The following is a 23,523-nucleotide window of genomic DNA, read 5'->3' as shown; positions in this document are numbered from 1 at the left end:
GACGAGTACATGTCACTCCCTTCTGCCTGACCTGCCAGGGGTGCTCACCTGCCCCCCCTCCCCCCGTGACACAGCTTCCCACTGATTCCAGATCATTTGAAGTCGAGTCTTCATCACACCTGACAAACAGCACAGTGTAGAACATTTCCAGAAGAATGTGAAATCCTTTGGGGATGTGTGTGTGTGTGTGCTTGTATGTGTGATGTGTGCTTCTATTTGTGTGAAACCATGTGGGGGTTTGGGTGTGCATACACACGTGTGCGCGTGTGTAGAGGCCAAAAGTTAATGTCGGGTGTCTTTCTCAATTGCTCCTCACTTTACTTGTTTGTGCACCAGGGTCTCTCATGGAACCTACAGCTCAGCAACTCTGTTAGACTAGCTAGCCAGCAACGCCCGACGCATCTTCCCATCTCTGTCTCTTTGGCGGTGAGATTACAGGCACATTTCACTATGCCTGGCTCCTCTGTGCGCCTAAGCACTTTACTGACAGAGCAGTCTCCTCAGTCCTCTAATGTGGAATATTTAAAATTAGTTAACTGATTATTTATTTATTATTTGAGAGAGAAAGAGACAGGGAGACAGGGACACAGAGATAGAGAGAAAGAATGGGCATGCCAGGGCCTCCAGCCACTGCAAACAAAATCTAGATGCAAGGCGGGTATGGTGGCACAGGCCTTTAATCCCAGCACTCGGGCAGCAGAGGTGGGAGGATCACTATGAGTTCGAGGCCACCGTGAGACTCCATAGTGAATTCTAGGTCAGCCTGGGCTAGAGTGAGACCCTACCTCAAAAAAACAAAACAAAACAAACAAGATCTATTGGGGAGGTAATATGATGGAGAATGGAATTTCAAATGGGAAAGTATGGGGGTGGGGAGGGAGGGAATTACCATGGGATATATTTTATAATCATGGAAAATGTTAATAAAAATTAAAAAAAAAAACACAAGATCTAGATGCATGCATCACCTTGTGCATCTGGCTTACATGGGTACTTGGAGAATCAAACCTGGGTCCTTAGGCTTTACAGGCAAGTACCCTGTTAGGCCATCCCTCCAGCTCATGGAATTCTTTTTAAAACACCAAGGATGAGGGCTTGTATATGTAGACTGAGAAGACTGAAGCTGCTCTGTCACTGAGAAGCTGAAGGATGGTCAGGACTTATTATTATTGTTATTTTGCTATATTAGTTCTCCCTTGGGGTGAAGAGATCATAGTTCTGACCATTCACCTCTCTCAGGATAACATCAAACTAAGGCACAAAGCCACAGGTTTCCTGAGAGAGGGAGGCTAAGCCTCCTCAGCATGGAAAACAGAACCCATGGGTGAAGCTGGAGCTCAGGGGCGGAGGACTTGCCCAGCAGGCCTCAAGCCCTGGCTGTGGTCCCCAGGCCTGCAGCCCGGACAACACAAGACAAAACAACAACAAACCACGCTCCTGCGCTCACTCCCCTAGGGAAGAGAGGGACTATTCCAGGATTACCTTCGGACAGTGGGGGGAAATGACCCATGTCTTCCTCACAAAGGAAATTCCAGCCTGCACTGAGTTCAACACTAGGTAATGAGCTTATAAGGAGGATTAGATAACAACAGAGATAAGTATCAGACTGATCTCGGCCTCAGCAAGGACTGCCTGTGTGGAGAATGAAAGAGAACGCATAGGAAGAAGACTGATGGAATGTGGGAGAGAACCTGTGAATATTAATAAGCCCAAGGAGAAAATCCTCACGATTATCTCAGTCGATGCTGAAAACGAGTACGGCAAGAGGACTTCCTGAATAAAATAGATATGCTGACTCAAAAGCCAGTGTAAGATGCTACAGTGGAGCGGAAGAGACATTGCTGTTAGAATCCTGTTAGCACCATTGCTGCTCATTGTCATTCTGCAGCCAGTCCTTACCAAGTCACTGAGGAGAGCAACAGAACAGCAGGAAAGACCAAGGCTCTCTGCACGCTGTCTGGGAGACTGAGAGAGAGGCTGGGTGAGGTGGACAGACCTGCAATGACCTGTGACGGGAGACGATGAGCAGCGATGCACCGCAGTGTCCAACACGTTCAACCTATCATGGGCTTACTGGAACATAACCCAAAGCTAAGGTATATTTGTATTCCAAAATCCATTGCCAAGGTTATACACAAAGGCAAATAACCCCTCTCTCAAGTCTACTGATAACTTCTCTATTTTTAAATTTTATTTTAGAGACAGCAAGTGCATGAGAGAGAAAGAGAGAGGAGAGAGAGAGAGAGAGAGAGAGAGAGAGAGAGAGAGAGAGAGAGAGAGTTGGTGTGTCAGGGCCTCAGCCCCTGCAATCTAACTCCAGATGCTTACGCCACCTAGTGAGCATGTGCAACCTTGTGCTGGCTTCACTTTTGCGTGTCTGGCTTACTTGGGATTTGGAGGGTCAAACATGGGTCCTTAGGCTTCATAAGCAAGCACTTTAACTGTTAAGCCATTTCTCTGACTGCCTTCTTTTTCTTAAAAGTTTTTTAAAGGCATGTGCAACCACACCCGGCATTTATTTTTATTTATTCATTTTTGAAAGAGGGAGGGAGGAAGTGGGAGAGAAAGAGAGAAATATAGAGACAGAATGGGCGCATTGGAGCCTCTAGCTGCTGGAAACAAACTCCAGATGCCTGTGCCACCTTGTGCATCTGGCTTATATGGGAACTGGGAAATTGAACCTGGGTCCTTTGGCTTTGCAAGCAAGTACCTTCACCACTAAGCAATCTATCTCTCAAGCCCTTTCACTGATACCTTCTTAATATACATATGGCCAATAAAACATAGACCCAGTGTTTTTGGGGGAGGCTCTAATTTTCTGAAACCCCAGTCCACTTTCTTCTCAGCAAATAAATATACAGTACACTCTATGATCAGGAGGCAGAAGGTGTCTAGTTGAGAGCTGGCAGAAGAAAAGAGCTAGAAACTATGCGTCTCTAGGGGACTAATGAGCCAGGCTGGACCAAATGATGGGAGAGGCCTTAAGGAAGTCTCATTTGGGTTGTCTCTTATTTGTAGCTGATGAGTTCCAACTGCTTCTAGCAAAGATAAACCTTTCTAAAATTTAACTTAGTTAATTTATTTATTTTATTTGAGAGAGAGAATAAATGGGTATGCCAGGGCCTCTAGCTACTACAAGCAAACTGCAGACACATGTGACACCTTGTGCATCTGGCTTTACATGTGGGGACTAGGGAAGAGAATCTTCATCATTAGACTTTGCTGGCAAGCACCTTAACCACTAGACCATCTCTTCAGCCCAGCAAAGATTATCTTGAAAGACCAGGTCTGGTGAAATGTCCCTGTTATTCTTGGTGTGCTATGGGTTCCAGGCCAACCTGGGATATAGAGTGAGACTGTCTCAAAAATTCTTAGCCGGGCGTGGTGGTGCGTGCCTTTAATCCCAGCACTCGGGAGGCAAAAGTAGGAGGACTGCCATGAGTTCGAGGCCACCCTGAGGCTATATGGTTAATTCCAGGTCAGCCTGAGCCAGAGTGAGACCCTACCTTGAAAAACCAATAAATAAATAAATAAAAATAATAACAACAAAAAAACCTATAAACCAAGAAACAAACAAAAAAAAGGCAAGATTTAAAAAACAGGTAATTTAAGAGAGTAAAAGACTTCTAAATTAAAACTTTTGCAACTGTAAAGTACTGAAGAAATTTATAGCCTCTGTACTCTTTAAGCTCTAAGCAGAGATATTCCTGGTTCATATCACTGCCCATCACTTCCCTTAAACAACACATGCTCTATAGCTACACAGGGCCTGTTAGTGACTTGACATTTGTAGAAAGACTATAAGAAATAGCTCAACAGTAGTGTTTGTAACTTACTCTTTCTGTGGAAGGAAACCTGAAATTTCCATATTATGAAGTTGGCTTCCAATCACAAGTTTGGAAGATTTTCTTGTTTGTTTCCTTGTATTATTTGAGCTTTACTGATGCTATTGTTTGGTTATATTAAATCTCTATGATAAACTAAAACAAAAAGGGACTTAAATATAGAATTGATTTTTTTTCTTTTTTTTTTTTTTTGGTTTTTCGAGGTAGGGTCTCACTCTAGCTCAGGCTGACCTGGAATTCACTATGTAGTCTTAGAGTGGCCTTAAACTTGTGGTGATCCTCCCACCTCTGCCTCCCGAGTGTTGGGATTAAAGGCGTGCACCACCATGCCCATCCTTAAGCACAGAATTTTTTTTTTTTTTTAAAAATTTTATTTATTTATTTATTTGAGAGCAACAGACACAGAGAGAAAGACAGATAGAGGGAGAGAGAGAATGGGCGCGCCAGGGCTTCCAGCCTCTGCAAACGAACTCCAGACGCGTGCGCCCCCTTGTGCATCTGGCTAACGTGGGACCTGGGGAACTGAGCCTTGAACTGGGGTCCTTAGGCTTCACAGGCAAGCACTTAACCGCTGAGCCATCTCTCCAGCCCAAGCACAGAATTTTAAAGTGATACTCCTGACTCACTTTCCTTGAAGTACTGCCCCATCCGTCAATTTTCTTAGGTCACAAGGTTCTTCCTACTGCTCACATCATGATTTATAAGTCCCTTACTTCATCCAAATTTACTTTTCCAGAGATAGCAATCATGCTCTCACAAGAACTCCATCCCCTGGTGCTCCAGCACTATCTCGGGTCTCTGTAAACATGTTCCTCACAGTGTCGATGTGGTGTCCTCTCTCCAAACATTCCTGCCCATGAGTTCAGAGCCATGTCTGACATTCCTCTAGGATGACCCATTGCTCCCAGCAAGAACACACAGTTGACCACTGTCCAACAGGACAGTTCCTGATGATGTCCCCTGCCTCGCACAAAAGTGTCGGCTCCTCTGGGACAGAGGCATGTGTGGTTCAGCAGCATGTGGCGCACAGTGCTTCGCAGGAGGCCAGCAGCACAGCTGACATTTCCACAGGAGCCACAGAAATACAAACCCATCACGTGAATCCTGCTAGAGAGCCACATTAGGTACCAACAACAGCTTTAAAACAGTGCACAGGGGAATCAAAGTTCTTACTTTGAGCTGTTGTCGGACTCTGGCCAAAAAGAAGTTCCAGCAGTTTTCTCTGGAGTCCACCATGCCAAGACTACGAACTTCATTCCGAATTCCAGAAACTATCTTGTCCGCATCTTCGTCACTGAACAGATCTGGGATTTCTCCTATCACCAAAGAATAAGCACATTTACTCAAAGGTTATCGTAATTTATATTTTAGATTGGACTTTCTAATGTCTGGAATGCTTATTCCGCATACATAAGAGTCTGAAATTAGGAGTGCCATTGTCTTTTTCCTTTGCACCAACAAGATGCCCAATACTGAGAGAGAGGAGCACACCCACCAGATCCGCACAAGTAGGAACAATGCTCGCTTCCCTGTACACCTCTCTGAGGCACTTCTCATCCATAAGCTGACCAAGAAAGCAATATACCTCAAATTAGTTGGGTTTATAGGTTTCTCCCTAAAGACTGCCCCAGCAAACATTTCAAAGACAAATTATCTCCTTTTAAAAGTTCACTGAAACTGCAGATAATTTGTCACTGGGGAAGATCTTTCAAGGATGTGTTGGCTTAATCACCTGATGCCAGCAAGTCATTAATCAGCACGAGAAAGCTCTCATCTAGAACGTGGGCATCTGTCAGCAGGAACACCGTGGGCATGCTCTTGGCTCCGGTTCTGATGTACAAATTGGCCAGATCTACCTGAAAGGGAAGGAAGCCATCATTCACATTTCCTTAGAATGCTGACGCCGCGTTGGGAGCATGTGAGTACGTGCCGGGAAGAGTCAAGAAACTGGAACATGAGGCAGTGTGTTGTGCCTCTGCTCCCAGTGACCTGTCACAGCAGTGGGATGTCACCTCCAACTCTGGTATTGAATGGTGAGTGCCATGTGCCTAATGGAAAATAGGGATGAGTGACAACTCCCTTTAAGTGGACTGAAAATGAGCTCAGTGACATCTCTGTCTCCAGCGCAGAGCAAGCCTTCTGCTCACTTTAACTAACTCTTTCATTTAAGGTAGTTTTTTTTTAGGCTGGAGAGCTGGCTTAGCGGTTAAGGTGCTTGTCTGTGAAGCCCAAGGACCCATGTTCAATCTCTCTCCAGATCCCACATAAGCCAGACACACAAAGGTGAGGCAAGTGCAAGGTCACACATGCCCACTAGGGGGTGCAAGTGTCTGGAGTTGAATTTCAGTGGCTGAGGCCCTGGTGTACTAATATTCTCTCTCTCTCTCTTTCTCCCTCCCTAAAATAAATAAAAAATAAAGTTTCTTTACTTATTGGGTTAGTACTATTAAAAACATGAATTTAAAGAAAGCATAAATAGCACTAGCTACAAACTCTAGTTACTACTTTTTTGACTTTTTATTTTTATTTATTTATTTGAGAGGGACAGTCAGACAGAGAAAGAGGCAGAAGGGCGGAGGGGGGTGGGGATATGGGCACGCCAGGGCCTCCAGGCACTGCAAACAAACTCTAGACGTGTGCACCCCCTTGTGCATTTGGCTAACGTGGGTGCTGGGGAATCGAGCCTCCAACTGGGGTCCTCAGGCTTCACAGGCAAGTGCTTAACCACTAAGCCATCTCTCCAGCCCCTAGTTACTATTTTTTTATGTGTGTTTGTGTATGGATGTGTAAGATATGTATGTGAGGGAAGCATGTGCCCCAGATGTCAGAGGACAAACTCAAAGTGCCGTCCTCTCCATCCACCTTCTTTTTGAGTTGGTTTCCCTTGTCTTTGACACTGCATTTGCACCAGTCTAGCTGGCCCATGAGCTTCATGATTCTCCTGGCTCTGCCTCCCACTGCATTTACACCGAGTTAGTATTATAAGCAACCTAGAGATGACGGGAAGCCCACGGCACAATGTGCATAGGTTCGCCCTTTCACATAAGGGACTCGTGGGGTCCTGGCACTAATCTTCAATAGCTAACAAGGGACCAGCATTCATAATATTTGTAATATAAGCGTTCCTCACCCGAAGCTCCTGGGTCCCATAGCCTTCTGTCAGAGTGATCTGAAAGACCTCCAGGCTGCAGATGTAAGCTGCCAGCCGAGACAGGCTCTGCTTGCCACTCCCCCCGACTCCGATCAAGAGGGCGTGGCCCCGCGGGGTGCGCAGGATGCGGCTGATGCGACACCTGGGGAAAGAAGTGCCCTCAGGCAGCTATGAACCAGGAGAGGCCCTGGGAATGTAGTTTCTATTTTACACAAATATTTTGACACTAAACACCCATTTTTAAACAATATTTTACTTACATGGGTACTGGGGAATTGAACCTGAGTCCTTTGGCTTTGCAGTCAAGTGCCTTAATTGCTAAGCCATTTCTTCAGCCCCATAAACACCAATTTTTGTTGGAAAGCTTTAGTTTTTTTTTTTTTCCTGTTTCCCCATCAAAGACAAGGCAATTAAAAAAATATTTATTTGCAACCAGAGAGAGGAAGAGAAAGACACACACACAGGCAGAAGTGGTGCGTGTCTAGCCGGTGTAAACAAAGTCCAGGGATATGTACCACTTTGTGCATCTGTCTGCACATGGGTACTTGGGAATTGAACCTGGGTCATTAGGCTTTGCAGGCAAATACCTTAGCTGATTAACCATCTCCCCAGCCCACAATTTTTTTTTTTTAAATTAAGGAAATCCCAATTACATGTCACTCAAGTGTAGCAATATCAAGGGGCGTTTCCTTGTACTTGAAATCTCTGCTGTAAAACTACTCTGGAAAAAAGCATTGGTTAGACCAGCAGACATCACCTTGAACTTCACCCATGTACAGTAAACACTTGTGACTTAATATGAAGCATGTAGATACAGAGATGCAAAAACTGGATGTCATGTGATTTGCTCTAGCTTGCTTTTGTGACGTGGACTTATGCTTCAGGTCCTCAGTGATCCACATAGCTGTTTAAGTTTATTTTTTTTTTAACTCAAGTTGTACTAGCAAATGTGAATATTTAGCCAAGTCTCATTAGCAGAAAAGAGAGCTTATTTCTGCAAAATCAGTTTTCCCATTAAATTTCACTTTACATGACAAAATCACCATGGGAAGGATATAACACGAGAGAAACCCCATGTCCAAAGCCAGGTTTTCGTTTCATCTTAATGCATGCTCAGAGGCTTTTTGTTGTTATTGCTGTTTGTTTGGAAGCAAGCACAACAGACTGGCCTTATTTTTTATGCAAGAGAGTGAGAGCACACCAGGGCCTCCAGCCACTGTAACTGAACGCCAGACATGTGTGCACGTGCGAGCTTGTGTGCCTCAGTCACCTGGTGTGTCAGGCTTATGTGAATCCTGGAGAATCAAACATGGCTCTTTAGGCTTCACAACTAAGCGTCTTAATCACTAAGGCATCTCTCCAGTCCAAAGAAGTTTTTACCCTCACAAAATTTGCTAAGTGGTAATGTCCCTTTCTATAACACTCAAGGACTCACTTTTAATCATCCCTGATACCCAGTATATTAGACTGGAGCTCATAACCCCTGATCAAAGAAACACGTTTACCTCTGACAATTGCCACTGGGAATTCAGTAGTGAAGGCTCATATGGGAAAACCGTTGCCTCAGTGTTGGAGGGCGGTTGACCTCACCTGAACCACATAATCCCACTTGGAACAGTGTGGATAATAATTCATTGGTTCCTACCTAAACCCATTGCTGGCCTGTGTCATCAGGGGATCACTGCAAAGGGACAAATAAACCACCCATGTCAGCATGCTTGTAGCAGTGATTGTAGGGTGTACTTCAATTTTTTCCTTTAGCCCTGGGCTAAAAACATTTTAGCATAATTCTAAAATTGATTTCTCAGGGTTGGGGAGTTGGCTTAGTTAGAAAAGGGCTTCCTGTGTAAGCATGAAGAGCGGAGTTTGGATCCTCAGAATCCACATAAAGTGATGAGTGTGGTGGTGTGTGCCCGTAACCCTGGCACAGTGTGTTGGGGGAGGCAGAGACAGAGGACCTCTGAGGCAGACTGGCTAGCTTCTAGTCTGGCCCCATCAGTGAGCTCAGGGCTCAGAGATCATGTCTCAAAAATAAGCTGGAAGCCAGGGAGGGTGGTGCACATCTTTAATCCCAGCACTTGGGAGGCAAAGGTAGGAGGATTGCTATGTGTTTGAGGACAGTCTGGTACTGCAAAGTTCCAGGGCAGTCTAGACTAGTGTGAGACCCTACCTCAATGCCCCCAACCCTGCCAAAAAAAAAAAAAAAAAAAGGCTTGAAAAGTGACTCAGGAAGATACTTGCTATCAACTTTTGGTCTCCCCCCCCACACACACACGTCTATTCTATATGTATACAAACATGCATATACACCCAGGCACAGGATAAAGAATGTACAATTCAATTTTTTTCATTTTTAAAAAAGTGAATACTACAGGGTTTTTTCCCCCATTTTGACTTCCTTCTTTATCACATCATTGTTGTGTTCAATGGCTTCTTTTTTAATTATTATTTTATTTATTTTTTTGTTTTTTTCAAGGTAGGGTCTCACTCTAGCTCAAGCTGACCTGAAATTCACTATGTAGTCTCAGGGTGGTCTCGAACTCATGGCGATCTTACTACCTCTGCCTCCTGAGTGCTGAGATTAAAGGCATGTGCCACCATGCCCAGCTCAATGGTGTCTTTCTATCCCTTTTAACCCATGCCTGTTGCCACTTATTGGAAAGAAAGCCGTGCTGGCTGTTAAAACACAACCCACTCTACGCGGTGGCAGCAACAGTAGAAGCTGCTTAGACTATTCCGTGCTGAAACACACCTCCAGCTTCGGGCTTAGGACATCGTCACAGCTCATACTCGTTGTTTCCTGCTTCTCCGGCCCCATCCTACGCTGCTTACCCTATGCCTTCCCTCGGCACTCACCCTGATCTATTACTTCTGGCTCAGGATAACATGAAACCGGCCATCTGTCTGCAGTGCTTTCCCAGATATTTTCTAGCACATGCTTGTCGTCTACATCTTGGCTTACATGTCCCATCCCACAGATACTCAATCTCTTTTTAGAAATCCAACACAGGTTGCACATGCTGCACCCCAAAATCTCAAATGCTCTAAAGCCCCAAGCATCTGTGGAAGATTCCACATCAGAATCTAGAAGTTAGTTTACAGTCGAATCACAGATACCCTAGCAATGTCAGAAATTACCTTGAGGCTACGAGAATAAAATATGGGGGGGGGGAATTAAAGGGGTTTTGTGATCAGATTTGGGGCCCATCCTCAAGGTGTCTTGTTACAATTATGCAAAGATCCAAAAATTCAAAGAAAAAAGAACATCAAAATTTCAAACACTTCTGGTCCCAAGCATTTTGGAAAAGGGATACTCAATCTATATCATCTTTCTCAGAATTAACCTCTCATATTTCTTAACATGATACATCACTTTCTGGTAGATTCCTTATTTGTTTATGCCCTGGCAAATGTCTACCTGTAGCACTAATATATGTAAGCTCCATTCAAGAAAGGACTGGATGGAGGCGGTCACCACTGTACTTCCAGCACCAAAAACAAGGTTTGATGTAGGCGACAGGCAGTCACACGATGTGTGTGCTATGAGGTGTTCGGGCTTTGTCGGTCAACCACTACTCCCAAGAAAGGTGGCTTCCTTTAATTTTCTGCCAAGAAAATATGCCCATCTATTTCTTACTAATCTGCTCAAAAATAGTGAAGACCCTTTGTTTTGTTTTTTTTTTTTTTGAGGTAGGGTCTCATTTTAGCCCAGGCTGACCTGGAATTCACTATGGAGTCTCAGGCTGGTCTTGAACTCACAGTGATCCTCCTACCTCTGCCTCCTGAGTGCTGGGATTAAACGCATGGACCACCACGCCTGGCTTGCTTTCTTAATATGCTCATCTAACAGAAATTAAATTCTAGATGGATGTGCTGGTACTTCAGAAAGTAGTACGACTATATGTAAGATATTCCTATTGTGACAGGACTGGAGAGATGGTTCAGTGGTTAAGGCACTTGCCTGCAAAACCTAACATCCTGAGTTCAATTCCCCAATACCCACATACGTCAGATGCACAAAGTTGCGCATGCATCCGGAGGCCCTGGTGCATCCATTCTCTCCGTAGCTGGTCCTGGTAGTGCACACCTTTAATCCCAGCACTCAGGAAGCAGAGGTAGGAGCATCACTGTGAGTTCGAGGCCACCCTGAGATTACATAGTGAATTCTGGGTCAGCCTGGGCTACAGCAAGACCCTACCTCAGAAAACCAAAAGGAAAAAAAAAAGGTGGTGACATAATGGGTGGTGACATTTGTTTTCGTGTTGTAGGCACACAATAAATAAGTACTGGTAGTGTTTTAGTACACACTACTGAAGAACAAGTGTGAACCGACAGTCACTTCTGCATTCAGAAAAGAGTATCGTGATTGGTCGACTCACACGTGTTGCATGGCATCCTCAAATAAAACCAGATGCATAGCAGCGTGTAGTTCGTTGTAGTTGTCTAAGGCTTCTGTGAGAATGGTTTTCAGCCCCTCCCATTCCTTCACTGGCATGTAACGTGGGTCCTCCCCGACGTTAGCAAAGTGGCAATAGATGAGGGGCTGTTGAAGCGGCATGTGGCTGTGGAAGCCCTGCGGGACGAGAAAGAGCAAAGGGTGACACGTCAGCTGCCTGAACAGTCACCCAGGAAGAGCAGCCTAACAAGGGATGAGCCTGCACGTCTATGTGTGAGCAGGTGGGACATTATTACTGGGACTGGCCCCAGAGCATCCCTGAATCCAAGTTATCATAGAAAAATAAAAGCAAGCCCTTCTCTCTCTCTCTCACTTGTGCCTGCTCTCACTTTTGTCCCCATACCAGCTGATGGCCTCTGATGAGCGCTCACTCACCTCAAAATGCCTGCGAGCCGTCTCCAGCATCTTTTTCTGAAACAAGTCACAATCGCCTGCGTCTATGAGTTTGTCTCCATAGACACGAGAAGACTCATGAAGCCACAAGTGCACTAAGTCATCTGGACATTTTAAACACTCAGGAGAAGCAAACAAAATCCCCTGTAAGGCAAAAATGGGAAAGAGCTTTAGTTCAGAGGATGATGACATGCCAAATCAGCATTACTTAACTTATTTAATTGAATGCCGAATTTAGCAATTTATGAGAAACAAACAGGCGAATGTATGTACACACATGTACAAATAAAAGTAGTTTCGCATTCCAGTCAGCAGCATTTAAAACATTTTGCCATCATCACACCCATTTTCAGGAATGCATCCACGACTGTACCTCAAGATTCAGCTCAGGAAGTAAATGTCACATCCCAGCACACTTGTTCGTTCTCCCAGAGGATTTGCACAAAACCAAAGGATGAAAGTCGTGGGATATAGATTTTGTTGGTTTGTTTTGCTTTAAAATTCTTGGACACCAGCCAGCCCAACCAGTAAATTGATCTTTTCACAGCTCTGCACTTTGTGGGTGGATTTGGGACTAGCAATGAAGCACTCTGCCTCCTGGGCTTTGGTCCAGGCCCCCCGAGTCCTCAGGGAGAGCCAGCCTGTGCTGCACCATGGGAGAACATGGAATTGCTGCAGAGAGCCAAGCTGTGCACACCTAACAGCATTCGGAGGGGCCAGAGCTACTGGCAGATGGAAACTTCAGGTGAGCAGACAGGACCACAACCCCACTTCACATTTCCTTCTAAAATAACAAGACTTCATTAGCCATAGTCTTTCTGGCAGCTGCTAGAAGTACAGACATGAAAAGAAATGGTCCATGTTATTAACTAGCCGTTGTCTAATGCTCTCCTGGCTTTGAGGCAGCTGTGTGGTGATTCTGAAAACAGAGGTAGAGCCTTGCGAAATTCCCCATTTTTCTCTCTCGCAAAGGAATCTTAGGCCACAAACAACTGTCCAGTTGCTTTATGTGGCACAATGCACCATACTGCATTTGAGGAATTCCAGAATTAGTACTTTTAGACTTTAGTCTGGCACTGAAAGCACGCTCCCCCACGCCCAGCTTACACTCACCTCTTAAATCTGTCCTTTGACCATGTGCTGCCATTTGGATCTCGAGTGTCCTCTAAGGGTCTAATGGGTGGGAAAAGCTAGTCCCCAGAGTAGAGCTCTGGTGAGCTGTTTGAAGCTCATGGGAGGTCTCTGGGTCCCTGGGGGCATGCTCTTGAGAATGGGAACCTCATCTCTGTGTCTGTCTGTTTCTAGTTTTTTCTTTCTCAAAACTCAGCCTTTCCTCTTTATCAGTTAGTTAATTAATCTAGGTATTTGCTGTTGTCCTAACAGATGGTTGCCTAACATACTAGATAAGTAATATAATTTTCACTGTCAAACCAAATATTTGAACAATTTTGACATTTATGCTTTTATTTACCATGTGTTTAAGAGGATTTATCAATGTTTATTCAAAACCATCAAAAATTACTCTTCTTATTTGGCACTTAGGTTAAAATAGAGCCTTAATCTACAGTTCCAATTCCTACCTCTGCTACTACTGCTAAGTCGCTATCTGCATGTCTCTCCCAAATTTGCATGTCAAAATTTAATTGACAATGTGATGGCATTAAGAAGTGGGATTATGGGCTGGAGAGATGGCTCAGTTGTCAAAGGCACTTGCTTGCAAAGCATGATGGCTCGGGTTTGCTTCCCCAATGTCCAGGTAAAGCCAGATGCAGAGAGTGCCATACGTGTCTGGAGTTCATTTGCAGTGGCATGAGGCCCTGCCATGCCCATGTACGCATTCATTCATTCTCTCTCTCTAATAGTAAATGAAATGAAAAAAATGTAAGTGGGACCTTTGTCTGGTCAAGTCATGAGGAAGGAGTGACATCATATAAGAGGGGGTAGAGATCCACCCCTTTGCCCTTTCTTTTTTTCTTCTGTGGATGAACATCTTGGAAGCATAGATCAGTGCTCACCAAACACAGAACGTGCTGCTACTTGGATTAGGAACTTCTTAGCCTTCAAAACTGTGAGAAATAAATTCCTATTGCTTATAAATTACTAAGTACTGGTACTTTCTTACAGTCATACAAAGAAATGAAGATACTATGCAATCCGGGGGGACCTGCCACATCACTAATGATGAGAGAGTAATGAGCCTGATGTGGAAAAACACACTTTTTTGTTTTTGTTTTTTTGAGGTAGTGTTTCACTCTAGCCCAGGCTGACCTGGGATTCACTATGTAATCTCAAGGTGGCCTTCTACCTCTGCCTCCTGAGTGCTGGGGATGAAAGGCGTAGGCCACCAGACCCAGCTGAAAACACGCAATTTAAAGCTTAAGTTCTATAAATGAATGGCATTAATATTCTCTACTCAAGAAGATACTTCTAGTCAAGGTACCTGGAAGATGTTTGATAAGTCTCTCAGATTAAAGATGTAGTGGAATTTAATAGCCGAGGGCAAGAAATTTTGTACCATCATCTTATGGAATGTTATTGTTGCCTGGATCAAAGAGGGGCCGGTCTTGACAACCGATGGGCTGAAAGCTTGCTGCTGGAAATGGAAGCTCAAGATCTGGCTGTAGATGGTGGTCAGGGCATCCAAAGATGGAAAGTTGAATGCAAACACTGTGAAATGCCTCTGAAAAGCAAACAAACAAAAGAGAGATTATTATTGCACAAAAGTGCATTTTTTTTTAACTCTACCCTGATCCAGGCCCATTGCTATGTAATTTTTGACTGGCTTCCATCCTAGCATTGGCCAAGTGGCATTCCTGAGCCCACAGAAAAATGTGGAGGTGACAGTATGCCAGTTGCTGTCAGAGGCTTGGTATTGTCACTTCTTCTTCAATGAACTCTATGAGCCTGGTAAAGGATGAAAGATATGAAAAGCAGAGGCATTTTGTCACAATCACTCCAGCCAATGCAACCCTAGATTAACCAACAGTCGATTTCTAGACATTCCCAAGTGAGCTTTGCTAAAATCAACAGTCACCAAGCTTACCCCCAGCTGACCAGAGACGAGTGAGTCGAGAACTACCGTATTTTGCTATTAAATGTAAGTTCATGGCAGTCTGTGTCACTATTAAAAGGGTTCTATGCAAACACAAGACATTACCTACATGTTTATAAAAGCTTTATGCTTCATTGTCAAAAATTGAAAGCACTCAAGCTACCCTTCGGTGGTAAGTGGATAAAACTCTGTACATTCATACAATGACGTCTATTCAGAGAACAAAAGAAATGATCTCAGGCTTGAGAGAAGGCTTGGTGGTTAAGGCACTTGCCTGCAAAGCCTAACAAGCCAGGTTTGACGCCCCAGCAGCCATGTAAAGCCAGATGCACAGAGTGGCACGTGTGTCTAGAGTTCATTGGCAGCAGCCTAAGGCTCTGGTTGTACCCATTCTTGATTCCCCCCTCCCCCTTCTTCCTCTGTCTTTCTCAGTTTGCAAATAAGTAAAATATCTTTAAAAAAGAAATAATCCATTAAAAGAGATAGAGAGTGCTGGAGAGATGTCTAAGTTTAAGGCACTTGCCTATGAAGCCTAAGGACTCAGGTTTGATTCTCCAGGTCCCATGTAAGCCAGATGCTCATGCGTCTGAAGTTCATTTGCAGTGGTTAGAGGCCCTGGCATGCCTATTCTCACTCTCTCTCTCTTTTGCTCTCTCTGTCTCTAACAAATAAATAAAAATAAATATTAAAAAAAGAGATAGGAATCTTGAATACAGATGGCTACGTGAAATGGAAAAGGCCAGTTGAAAAAGGTTACACGCTACATGGTTTTAACTTACATGGTATTCTAGAAAAAGGTAAATTATAAAGACACTATATGATCAATGTTCAGTAATTCAATATCCAAAATACAGAGAGAATGCCTAAAACTTAGCAGCAACAAATCCTTATTTAAAAAGGGCAGAAATGATTTTAACATTAGTTTCCCCAAGGACAATCTACAAATGAACAATAAACACACAAAACAGTGCTCAGCACCACTCCTCATGAGGGAAACATGCATGTCCAGTGCAGGATGTCTGCATGCCCATGTCAATGGGATCACTGTTCACACTAGCTAAAATGTAAAAGCATGGTTAAATGGCAAAGCAAAATGCAGTGTATAATATAAAAATGAAACATTATTTAGCCTTCCAAAGGTCAATTCTATAATAAACTATAAAACATGTGAATCTTTAGCACAACATACTGAGTGAAAGAGACCAGTGTAAGACAAATATCATATGGTTTCACTTTTGTGGGCTACTCAGAATAGTCAAGAATCCCAGAGATGGAAAGGATGGCGGCTGTCAGGGGCTGAAGGAGACAGGAAAGGGCGTCATTGCTTTACTGCCCAGTGTTCCAGTTTCACAGCAGAAAAGAGCTTTGTGGAGGTGAGCAGTGGAGATACGGGACAACCACATGCAAAAGCATTTACGAACACTCAAGGGTACACATAAAAAGGGCTAAGGTATTTAGTTTTATATAATGTATGCTTTATATAATAACGAGATATTCTCCAAAGATCAGTGGTTGCCAAGTTGCCAGAGACTCAGAGAGGAGGAAAGGATGCCAAGGTAGAGCAGAGGGTGTAGGGCAAGGAAACTGTTCTGTGTGGTGTCACAACAGCGGACACCTCTCATTACACTGGCCAACCTCACAGACCACTCAGCACAAAGGATGAACCACTGGAAACTATGGGCTTTAGTTAACATGTTAATTTTATGCATCAACGGTAACTAATGCAAGAGGTCAAAGTGAGAAGGAATGAGGGGCTATTTGGGAATACTGTGCTTTCAGCTCATTTTCTTGTAAACCTAAGCTGCTCTAAAAATTACTCACTTAAGAAATAAACAGTATGCTTAATTAAATGTCCAGTGGATGGCTTATTTTATAAGTACCAAGAAATAATATCTACTTTTTTTTTTGAGACAGAAGCTCACTATCAAACTCAGTCTAGCCTGGAACTTACTATGCAGCCCAACATGGCCATGAACTCACAATTCTCCTGCCTCAGTCTCCCCAGTGGTAGGATTATAGAAATGTGCCACCACATCCGGCAAGGTCAACAGTCCTGGATGTGATCTTGGGGGCATACTTGGGGGAGAGTGGATGTGAAGGCTCACCTGCAGCCTGGGGTTGACTGTGAAGCTGCCCACCATGGGATTCATGCAGGCAACATACTGGCAGTTGTAGACTTCCTTAAGCATCATCTTCTGCCTGTCATACCTGAGAGTGAGAAAACAGAAGCTTAAGCCCAAAACCAAGATGACAAGAAACCCACCAATACAGAAAGGATTTCGTCACAAACTGTCATCTTATCTTCGCAATTGCTGAGAGCTAGACCTTCTTAGGCTTATCTGGGTGACATCAAAACAAGGGCTCAGAAAACTCAAGGTGCAGAACTTACTGGAGGCCACTATCAAGATCTGAAGTGCAGTCAATTTAAACTGTTACTGCTTACTAATTCCCACGTGGCTCTCTGGGAGCAGACACTATCTGGTCTGTACTCCCAGCAAGGCTTGGTGGGTGGGATGGGACTCCCTGACTCTGTGTTTAATGTCTTGGATTGACAGACAGCAATGTTCAGATATGACCAGATGTTTATACCCACAGAAGAAAGTCAAGCTTCTCTCGACAAGTTCAGTGTGAATTAATCATGAGTCAAGATATAACTTTGGTATAGTTGCTGTTTCTAGGTTGTTTTCCTTTTTTCTTTTTTTTTTCCCCCAAAACAAAGTCAATGTAGACAGCTCCACATTGTTGGGATGAACTTCCAAACCAGACAGTTTATGGGAGGAAGAGATTTATTTCAAGCTTATAGATCAAGAGCAATTCCATTTATGGCAGAGGAAGCTGGCTACCATTCATAAATCCAAGCAGAGAGAGAAACCACCAGGAGCCAGCAAACACCAAAAGCAGCAAGTACAAGCAAATGAGAAGAAAGCAAGACCTTTGGCCTGGACCCCAGGATCTGCCCCCAGTGACAACTCCTCCAGCCAGGTGGCTGGAGACCCAAGTTACAAGTTCAGTTTCATACCTGAGTCTATGGAGGACATACATTCAAACCCTAGGCTGTCTAAGAACTCACTATGTAGTCCAGGATGATCTTCAACTTCTGATCATCCTAGCTCCACACCCCCACCTTGACTATGGAGACTACAGGAATGTGCCACCATGCTCATTGGTGCAGGGCTGGGAATTGAACCCAGGGCTGCCCCGGCCAGCAAGGAGTTGAACAAGGACCCGAGGGGAAGTTAACCTGAATGGGAAGAGGCAAACAGACACAAGGAAGGAGACCAAGTCGAGTTTCTGGTCAAGGCCTTGAGAGTTTATTCTTACATGTAGGTTTATATAAGGTTACTGTAGGAGAAGGGGACATAATCAGGCCAAAGATCACAGAGTTACTGGCTAAACGGCAACGGCAATGCCTCTGTTTCTTTATCAGTTACTGGCAGCACCGGGGGGGGGGGCGTGGGGGTGGGGGTTATCACCCAAGTGTATGATTTCTTCATTTCTGGTAACTGAACATTTGGATGAGGAGATAGAAACTTAACTTGCTATATGGTGGTTTCTGTCAACATGGCCGAGGTAAGGCTCATAGCTCCCAATACTGGGCTTCGTGCATGTGAGGTAAGGACTCTGCCAGATGAGCAGTACCTCCAGCCCTAGGCTACTTTTCATTCCAATCTTCCAAAGATACAAAGGGAAACGACTACATTGAATATGATAAAGCTAGGCATGGAAGTCTACAACTTTAATTACAGTACTGGGTAGGGGGAGGCTGAGGAAGGAGGATCACCATGCATTTGAGGCCATCATGGGCTACAGAGTAAATTCTAGATCAGCCTAGGCTAGAGTGAGACACTACCTCAAAAAAAGCATTCTACACTTAATGTGATGAAAAGGGATGCCAAATGAACCCAGGGGATAGTATAGAAAATGATCCTAGGAGATTAAGACATTGGAAATAATTCTTTCTTTAAATATTCATCTATCCCAGTAATCAAAGTTTGGCAGACACCACTGCACAGGGAGTGCTTACCAGTGCCCATGGTCAAGGTGCTGTCTCAGCAGCGTGTGGGGCTGAGCAGTGCCATACGAGTCCACCGCAGGCACGTTCAGGTCATCGATGAAATACACTAGCTTTTTACTTCCTCCTGGGCCGTATTTACGACCAGCTTTCTTCTCTAAAGGTTTCTCAAGAATTCCTGAAATAAACAGATAATTCCGACCTGTGGATGGCAGAATGTAAAGTTTCTGCCTGTAGCTTTTTGTTTCTTTACCCTTCTTCTCTTGTGCGAATTCATTCATCCATGATTTCCAGTATTATCTGGATGCCATTTCATACTGCAGAGATGTTCCTGGCCACCTCCTCCTATGCCATGTTCCCTGCTGGTCTCCCACCTGTTTCCAGAGGTCTCTTAACTCTTTCCTGTTCTGGGGACTTTGACACAGCCAGGCGACGTCACACTATCAAAGCAGACGAGGCCTCACTGCTGATCTGCACAGCTGCTTTTTCTGAACTCTCTCCCATGTGGCTCCTGCCATTCCTGCCACTGCCTGGTCTGGCAGTCCATCACCATCCTTCTTGCAGGAAAGTCTAGGAACAGTTCAAGAAAGTCTCCTACACCTCTTCTTGGGCCACTGGAACAGCAAGGACCACGTGCATGGGTATAACTCAGGAAGAAATACATGTTTTCATGCATTTAGAGGACTTTGGGTTATAAAGTCTTGGAATCATGGGTACATGTTGATTCTTCAGTCTACAAAGTCCTTGAGAAAGAGTTATGTTCACTGCTGTACCCATGATGATGGCCACAACCAAGAAGTCACGTGTTAAGTGAACAAATGAGTAATCAAGTAAACCCCATACTGGCTGGATATCAGGTCCATTGCACCTGGCTGTGCAGTCAATGCCAAATCTGCCTCTTTCAACACTCATTCCAACATCCTCTCTTCCCTACTCACAGCCCACCTCTTCCCTTTCGCTTCTGCGCCCCCACTTAAAGGGCTGAACATCTCTCCCAGTTGGCTAGCTACAACTACTCAACACACGCTCTCTCCTGTCCCCCATCACAGATTCTAAGTAGGACCTCATGTCATTTCCTTATGTTGCCAACTTGTTACCTTCCTTTCTTCAACTCTGGCCTTAGCTGGTACCTCACTCACTTGAGCTCGCCCCTACCTCAGATTCTTTTTCCAAAAGACAGCAGCCATCTGGCTAGTTCCTTGCTCCCTCTCCTTAGCTCACCACTGCTCAGCTTGTTCTACACCTGTGGTCATCACCTAGGTCAGGTTGCCCAAGGCTATCTCTGACCAGGTTCTATACAAGACAACGGACTGCCCCCTTCCCTGCGTCTACCTGTGCGCTGCGCCTCCGTCTCCTTCCAGACTCAATTCACTGACTGTGTCCCACCACGCTCCCGCCTCCACGCCTTTGCCTAAGCTCCTCCTCACGTCGTAAACCTCTTCTTTGCCTTCACATCACCTCATATGGAAAGTTTCGTTCAAGCTGTGCCCTGACAAATGCAGCTCTTTCTAGTCATTTGAATAAGCCATCACTCAAACACAGTTGTCTCACTCCCTGTTGGGAAATTAGCAAGATGCATTGTATCAGTTTGTTGAACAAAACAGTGGCCTAATCTTCCATCGGTGCCTCATAAGGAAATACTTTCCTTCATGCTTAAGAACAAAAAAACTATGCCTCATTGAATGCCTGGTAAATGCATAGATATGCCATATGTATGTGTCCAAGACCCAGATAGAATAACATTGAGAGGGCTTTCTGTTTTATTTACAAAAATTTTTTAAATACTGATTAAAGGAAAAGTTTACAGAAAAATCTCTGTTGACTGAGTTGATGTTAATGAGAACTTTTATTACTAGTCTCCACCAATATAGCTAAAAAAAAAAAAAAAGAAAATACATACGTATCTGTGGCCTCTCCACACACCAATAACCAACCATTTCAATCAACAAGGAACACAGGCCATCTTGCCATCTCCCTGCCTATGCTGGGCAGGGAAAGGACTACAGATATTACTGTCTCTCCTTCCTGTGCCCAGTTGCTCTCACAATGCCCAGAATTTTTTTTTTTCACGTGACATTGATATAATTATTTAGTAATGCAAAATTATTCTTATAGTTCTTTTAAGACTGAATAATTCATGTCCTGTCATTTCATTGACACAGTTTTAGTAAGTTTTCCTAAATTAATGTACAAGACCCTTGCTTAAGTACACTTTCTGCTAATCAGCTCCATGAAATCCATTACAAGTAACTAGATCAATAGAGTAGACACAAGTAACATTGTAAATGTAGGTTTTTGAAGTTCTAAAGACTAATAACCCAAATAAAGCCATGAATGAAATAATAGTTCAAACTCAGCAAGGCACGGTTTCATGTGCACGTAATCCCAGCACTCCTGAAGCAGAGGCGGGAGGATCGCAAGTTCCAGGGAAGCCTGGGTTACATAGTGAGATTCTATCTCAGAACAAAACAAAACATCACTAAGTAAAGTCTATTTACCCAGAATGATGATGAGTTAAAATTCACCTGAGGACTTTCAAGCAAGATAGCTCATCTCAGCTAAAAGCTTTTGCTTCTGCTCTCGTCGCTGGCACATGAACAGGAGAAGCACTTACTCTGCAGGGCCGCAGATGTCATGTAGTAGTTGAAAGGCACCCGGGACACTATGTACTCCTCAGGGAGGCTCGCCAGCAGATCAGCCAGGAAGACTGTTTTTCCCACTCCTGTGCTTCCTGCTAGCATGAGTGGTTTTCCTTTCTCAAGCAACAACTGAGTGAAATACCGAAGACGAGTGGTCTCTGATGTGTGAACCAGAACGGTCTGGGGAAAGAAGCAGGAGCAGACGAAGGTCAGAGAGAGACAGAGAGGCAGCCCTGAGCTTTATTCCCAACAGGGGCAACACAGAACAAACCCCCCAAGTTTCTCAGTTCCAGTTCACACCAGGTAGGAGAGTCTGAGCATTCAGAGTTCAAACATTGCGGATTCCCGGAAGACAACCAGGACATACCATCAGAGTGTCACAGCATAAGGCAGTGACATGTACTTAACCTATCACAGAGCACTTCTCTTCCCTAGCCTTGATGTAGATACGGAAGGGAACACTTTAGTACACAGAGAGAAGGTGAGGAAGTGTACACCACTCTACGGAAAACAGAGCAGGTGAGGAATGTCCTCCACTCTTCAGAACACAGAGAGCAGGTGAGAAATGTCCACCACTCTTAAGAACACACAGAACAGGTGAGGAATGGGCACAACTCTTCCAAAGTTCACACTACAACTGAGCAGCATAGCCACAACTAAATTCCTCTGTGAAATTCAATGCTACAGTACAGTAGAGAGGGGTTCAGTGTAGGGAAACACCTGTCTAGAGGGAGACTGCAGCTTTGATGTAGAATAGTCACAAATCAAAACTGCATGTGAAAGCTATTTGTTGTCTGGTTAAAATTAAAACTTAAATTTTATATTTTGAAATTTTATGATTATTTCATTCAGATACCATATTGTTTTCAAGGAATTTGAAGGCACTTACAATAATAAGATAAAGTGAAGAACATGGACAAACATTAGACTCAGAGGACATGGATTAAAGTAAAAACTCAGAACAGAGCATAGTAGATTTGCAGGGAATCGAATCCTACATAAGTATGAAACAGCTGACATCTGAGTGCACTCCATGGTAGCCAAATGTCAATGTTGTAAGATCAAAACAAACTATCCTATTGCGGGGGGGAGGGGGTTCCTAAAAGAACAAAATTTTACATTTCTCTCCTTTTTTGCCTGTAATTTCCAGTTGCCATCATTTGCTTTTTACTTTGGCTGCTAGTTCTTTCTTTGCAATAAATAGCAGTAAGTAACAGGAACTAGACCAGAGTGGCCCTCCTGGATCATGGTTGGATGGGCTTGTGTTCTAACGGGAGTCTGTGTGGAGCTGGAGCTCAACCTTACCTCCCAAGCAGACAGCTTGTCAGGGGATGCAGGCTGCTGGGCTTGGAATGTTACTCTGTTCAGTTCAGTGTGTACAACTCTTCCAGTTTAAAAATCAAAGCCTAATATTCTAGAAACTTCTTCAGTCTCAGGCAAATTAGAAACATGTGTGATTCTACATTTTTTAATACCAATATCACCGTGGATGTATTTCTCATTCTCTGCATCTCTGTTTCTCCACATGTAAAATGGGCTGGAGGGAAGGCTCAGTGGTTAAGGTGCTTGCCTGCAAAGCCTAACAACCCGAGCTTCATTCCCCAGTACCCACAAAAAGTCAGCTGCATCTGGAGTTTATGTGGAGTGCTTGGCAGCCCTGGCGTGACTATTCTCTTCTCTGTATCTCTCTCTCTCTGCTTGCAAATAAATAAATAAATAAATAAAATAATACGTTTAAAAGAGAACTAGTAACAGCCCATACCTTATTAGGCTGTTGTGAAAAATAAACTATTTTTTTGATACAAAGCAATTAGAAAAGGGTCTGAAGTACAATAATAAAATATTGCTACCCACAATCTCTGCTGATTTCCATGGTTCCATTCCAGTATGCTAAGGCACTATTAATAAAATAACTGCATTTGTTGTATCTGAGTGTAAAGCAAGCTTGCAAGGCCCTCCAAGGTTTGTGTTGAAT

At 44.0% G+C, this 23,523-nt stretch overlaps 1 protein-coding gene across 1 annotated transcript in view; it reads right to left on the bottom strand.

Moving 5' to 3' along the window:
* LOC101608958 (dynein axonemal heavy chain 11) overlaps positions 1-23,523 on the bottom strand; it is a 165,579-nt gene that overhangs the window by 124,753 nt on the left and 17,303 nt on the right. Inside the window, exons 6-14 of the mRNA XM_045135855.1 lie at positions 21,524-21,728; positions 18,922-19,087; positions 17,003-17,105; positions 14,286-14,525; positions 11,828-11,989; positions 11,376-11,569; positions 6,976-7,138; positions 5,578-5,701; positions 5,019-5,161 (exon numbers count right to left, since the gene is read on the bottom strand). Of these exons, the coding sequence (XP_044991790.1) occupies positions 5,019-5,161; positions 5,578-5,701; positions 6,976-7,138; positions 11,376-11,569; positions 11,828-11,989; positions 14,286-14,525; positions 17,003-17,105; positions 18,922-19,087; positions 21,524-21,728 (1,500 nt within the window). The remainder of the gene's footprint in view (positions 1-5,018; positions 5,162-5,577; positions 5,702-6,975; positions 7,139-11,375; positions 11,570-11,827; positions 11,990-14,285; positions 14,526-17,002; positions 17,106-18,921; positions 19,088-21,523; positions 21,729-23,523) is intronic.

The sequence above is a fragment of the Jaculus jaculus genome, chromosome 16 (assembly GCF_020740685.1).
Source record: "Jaculus jaculus isolate mJacJac1 chromosome 16, mJacJac1.mat.Y.cur, whole genome shotgun sequence".
In the NCBI taxonomy this organism is placed as follows: Eukaryota; Metazoa; Chordata; class Mammalia; order Rodentia; family Dipodidae; genus Jaculus; species Jaculus jaculus.
Note: the sequence above shows the minus strand (reverse complement) of the source record. Positions and strands in the feature narration are given on the sequence as shown.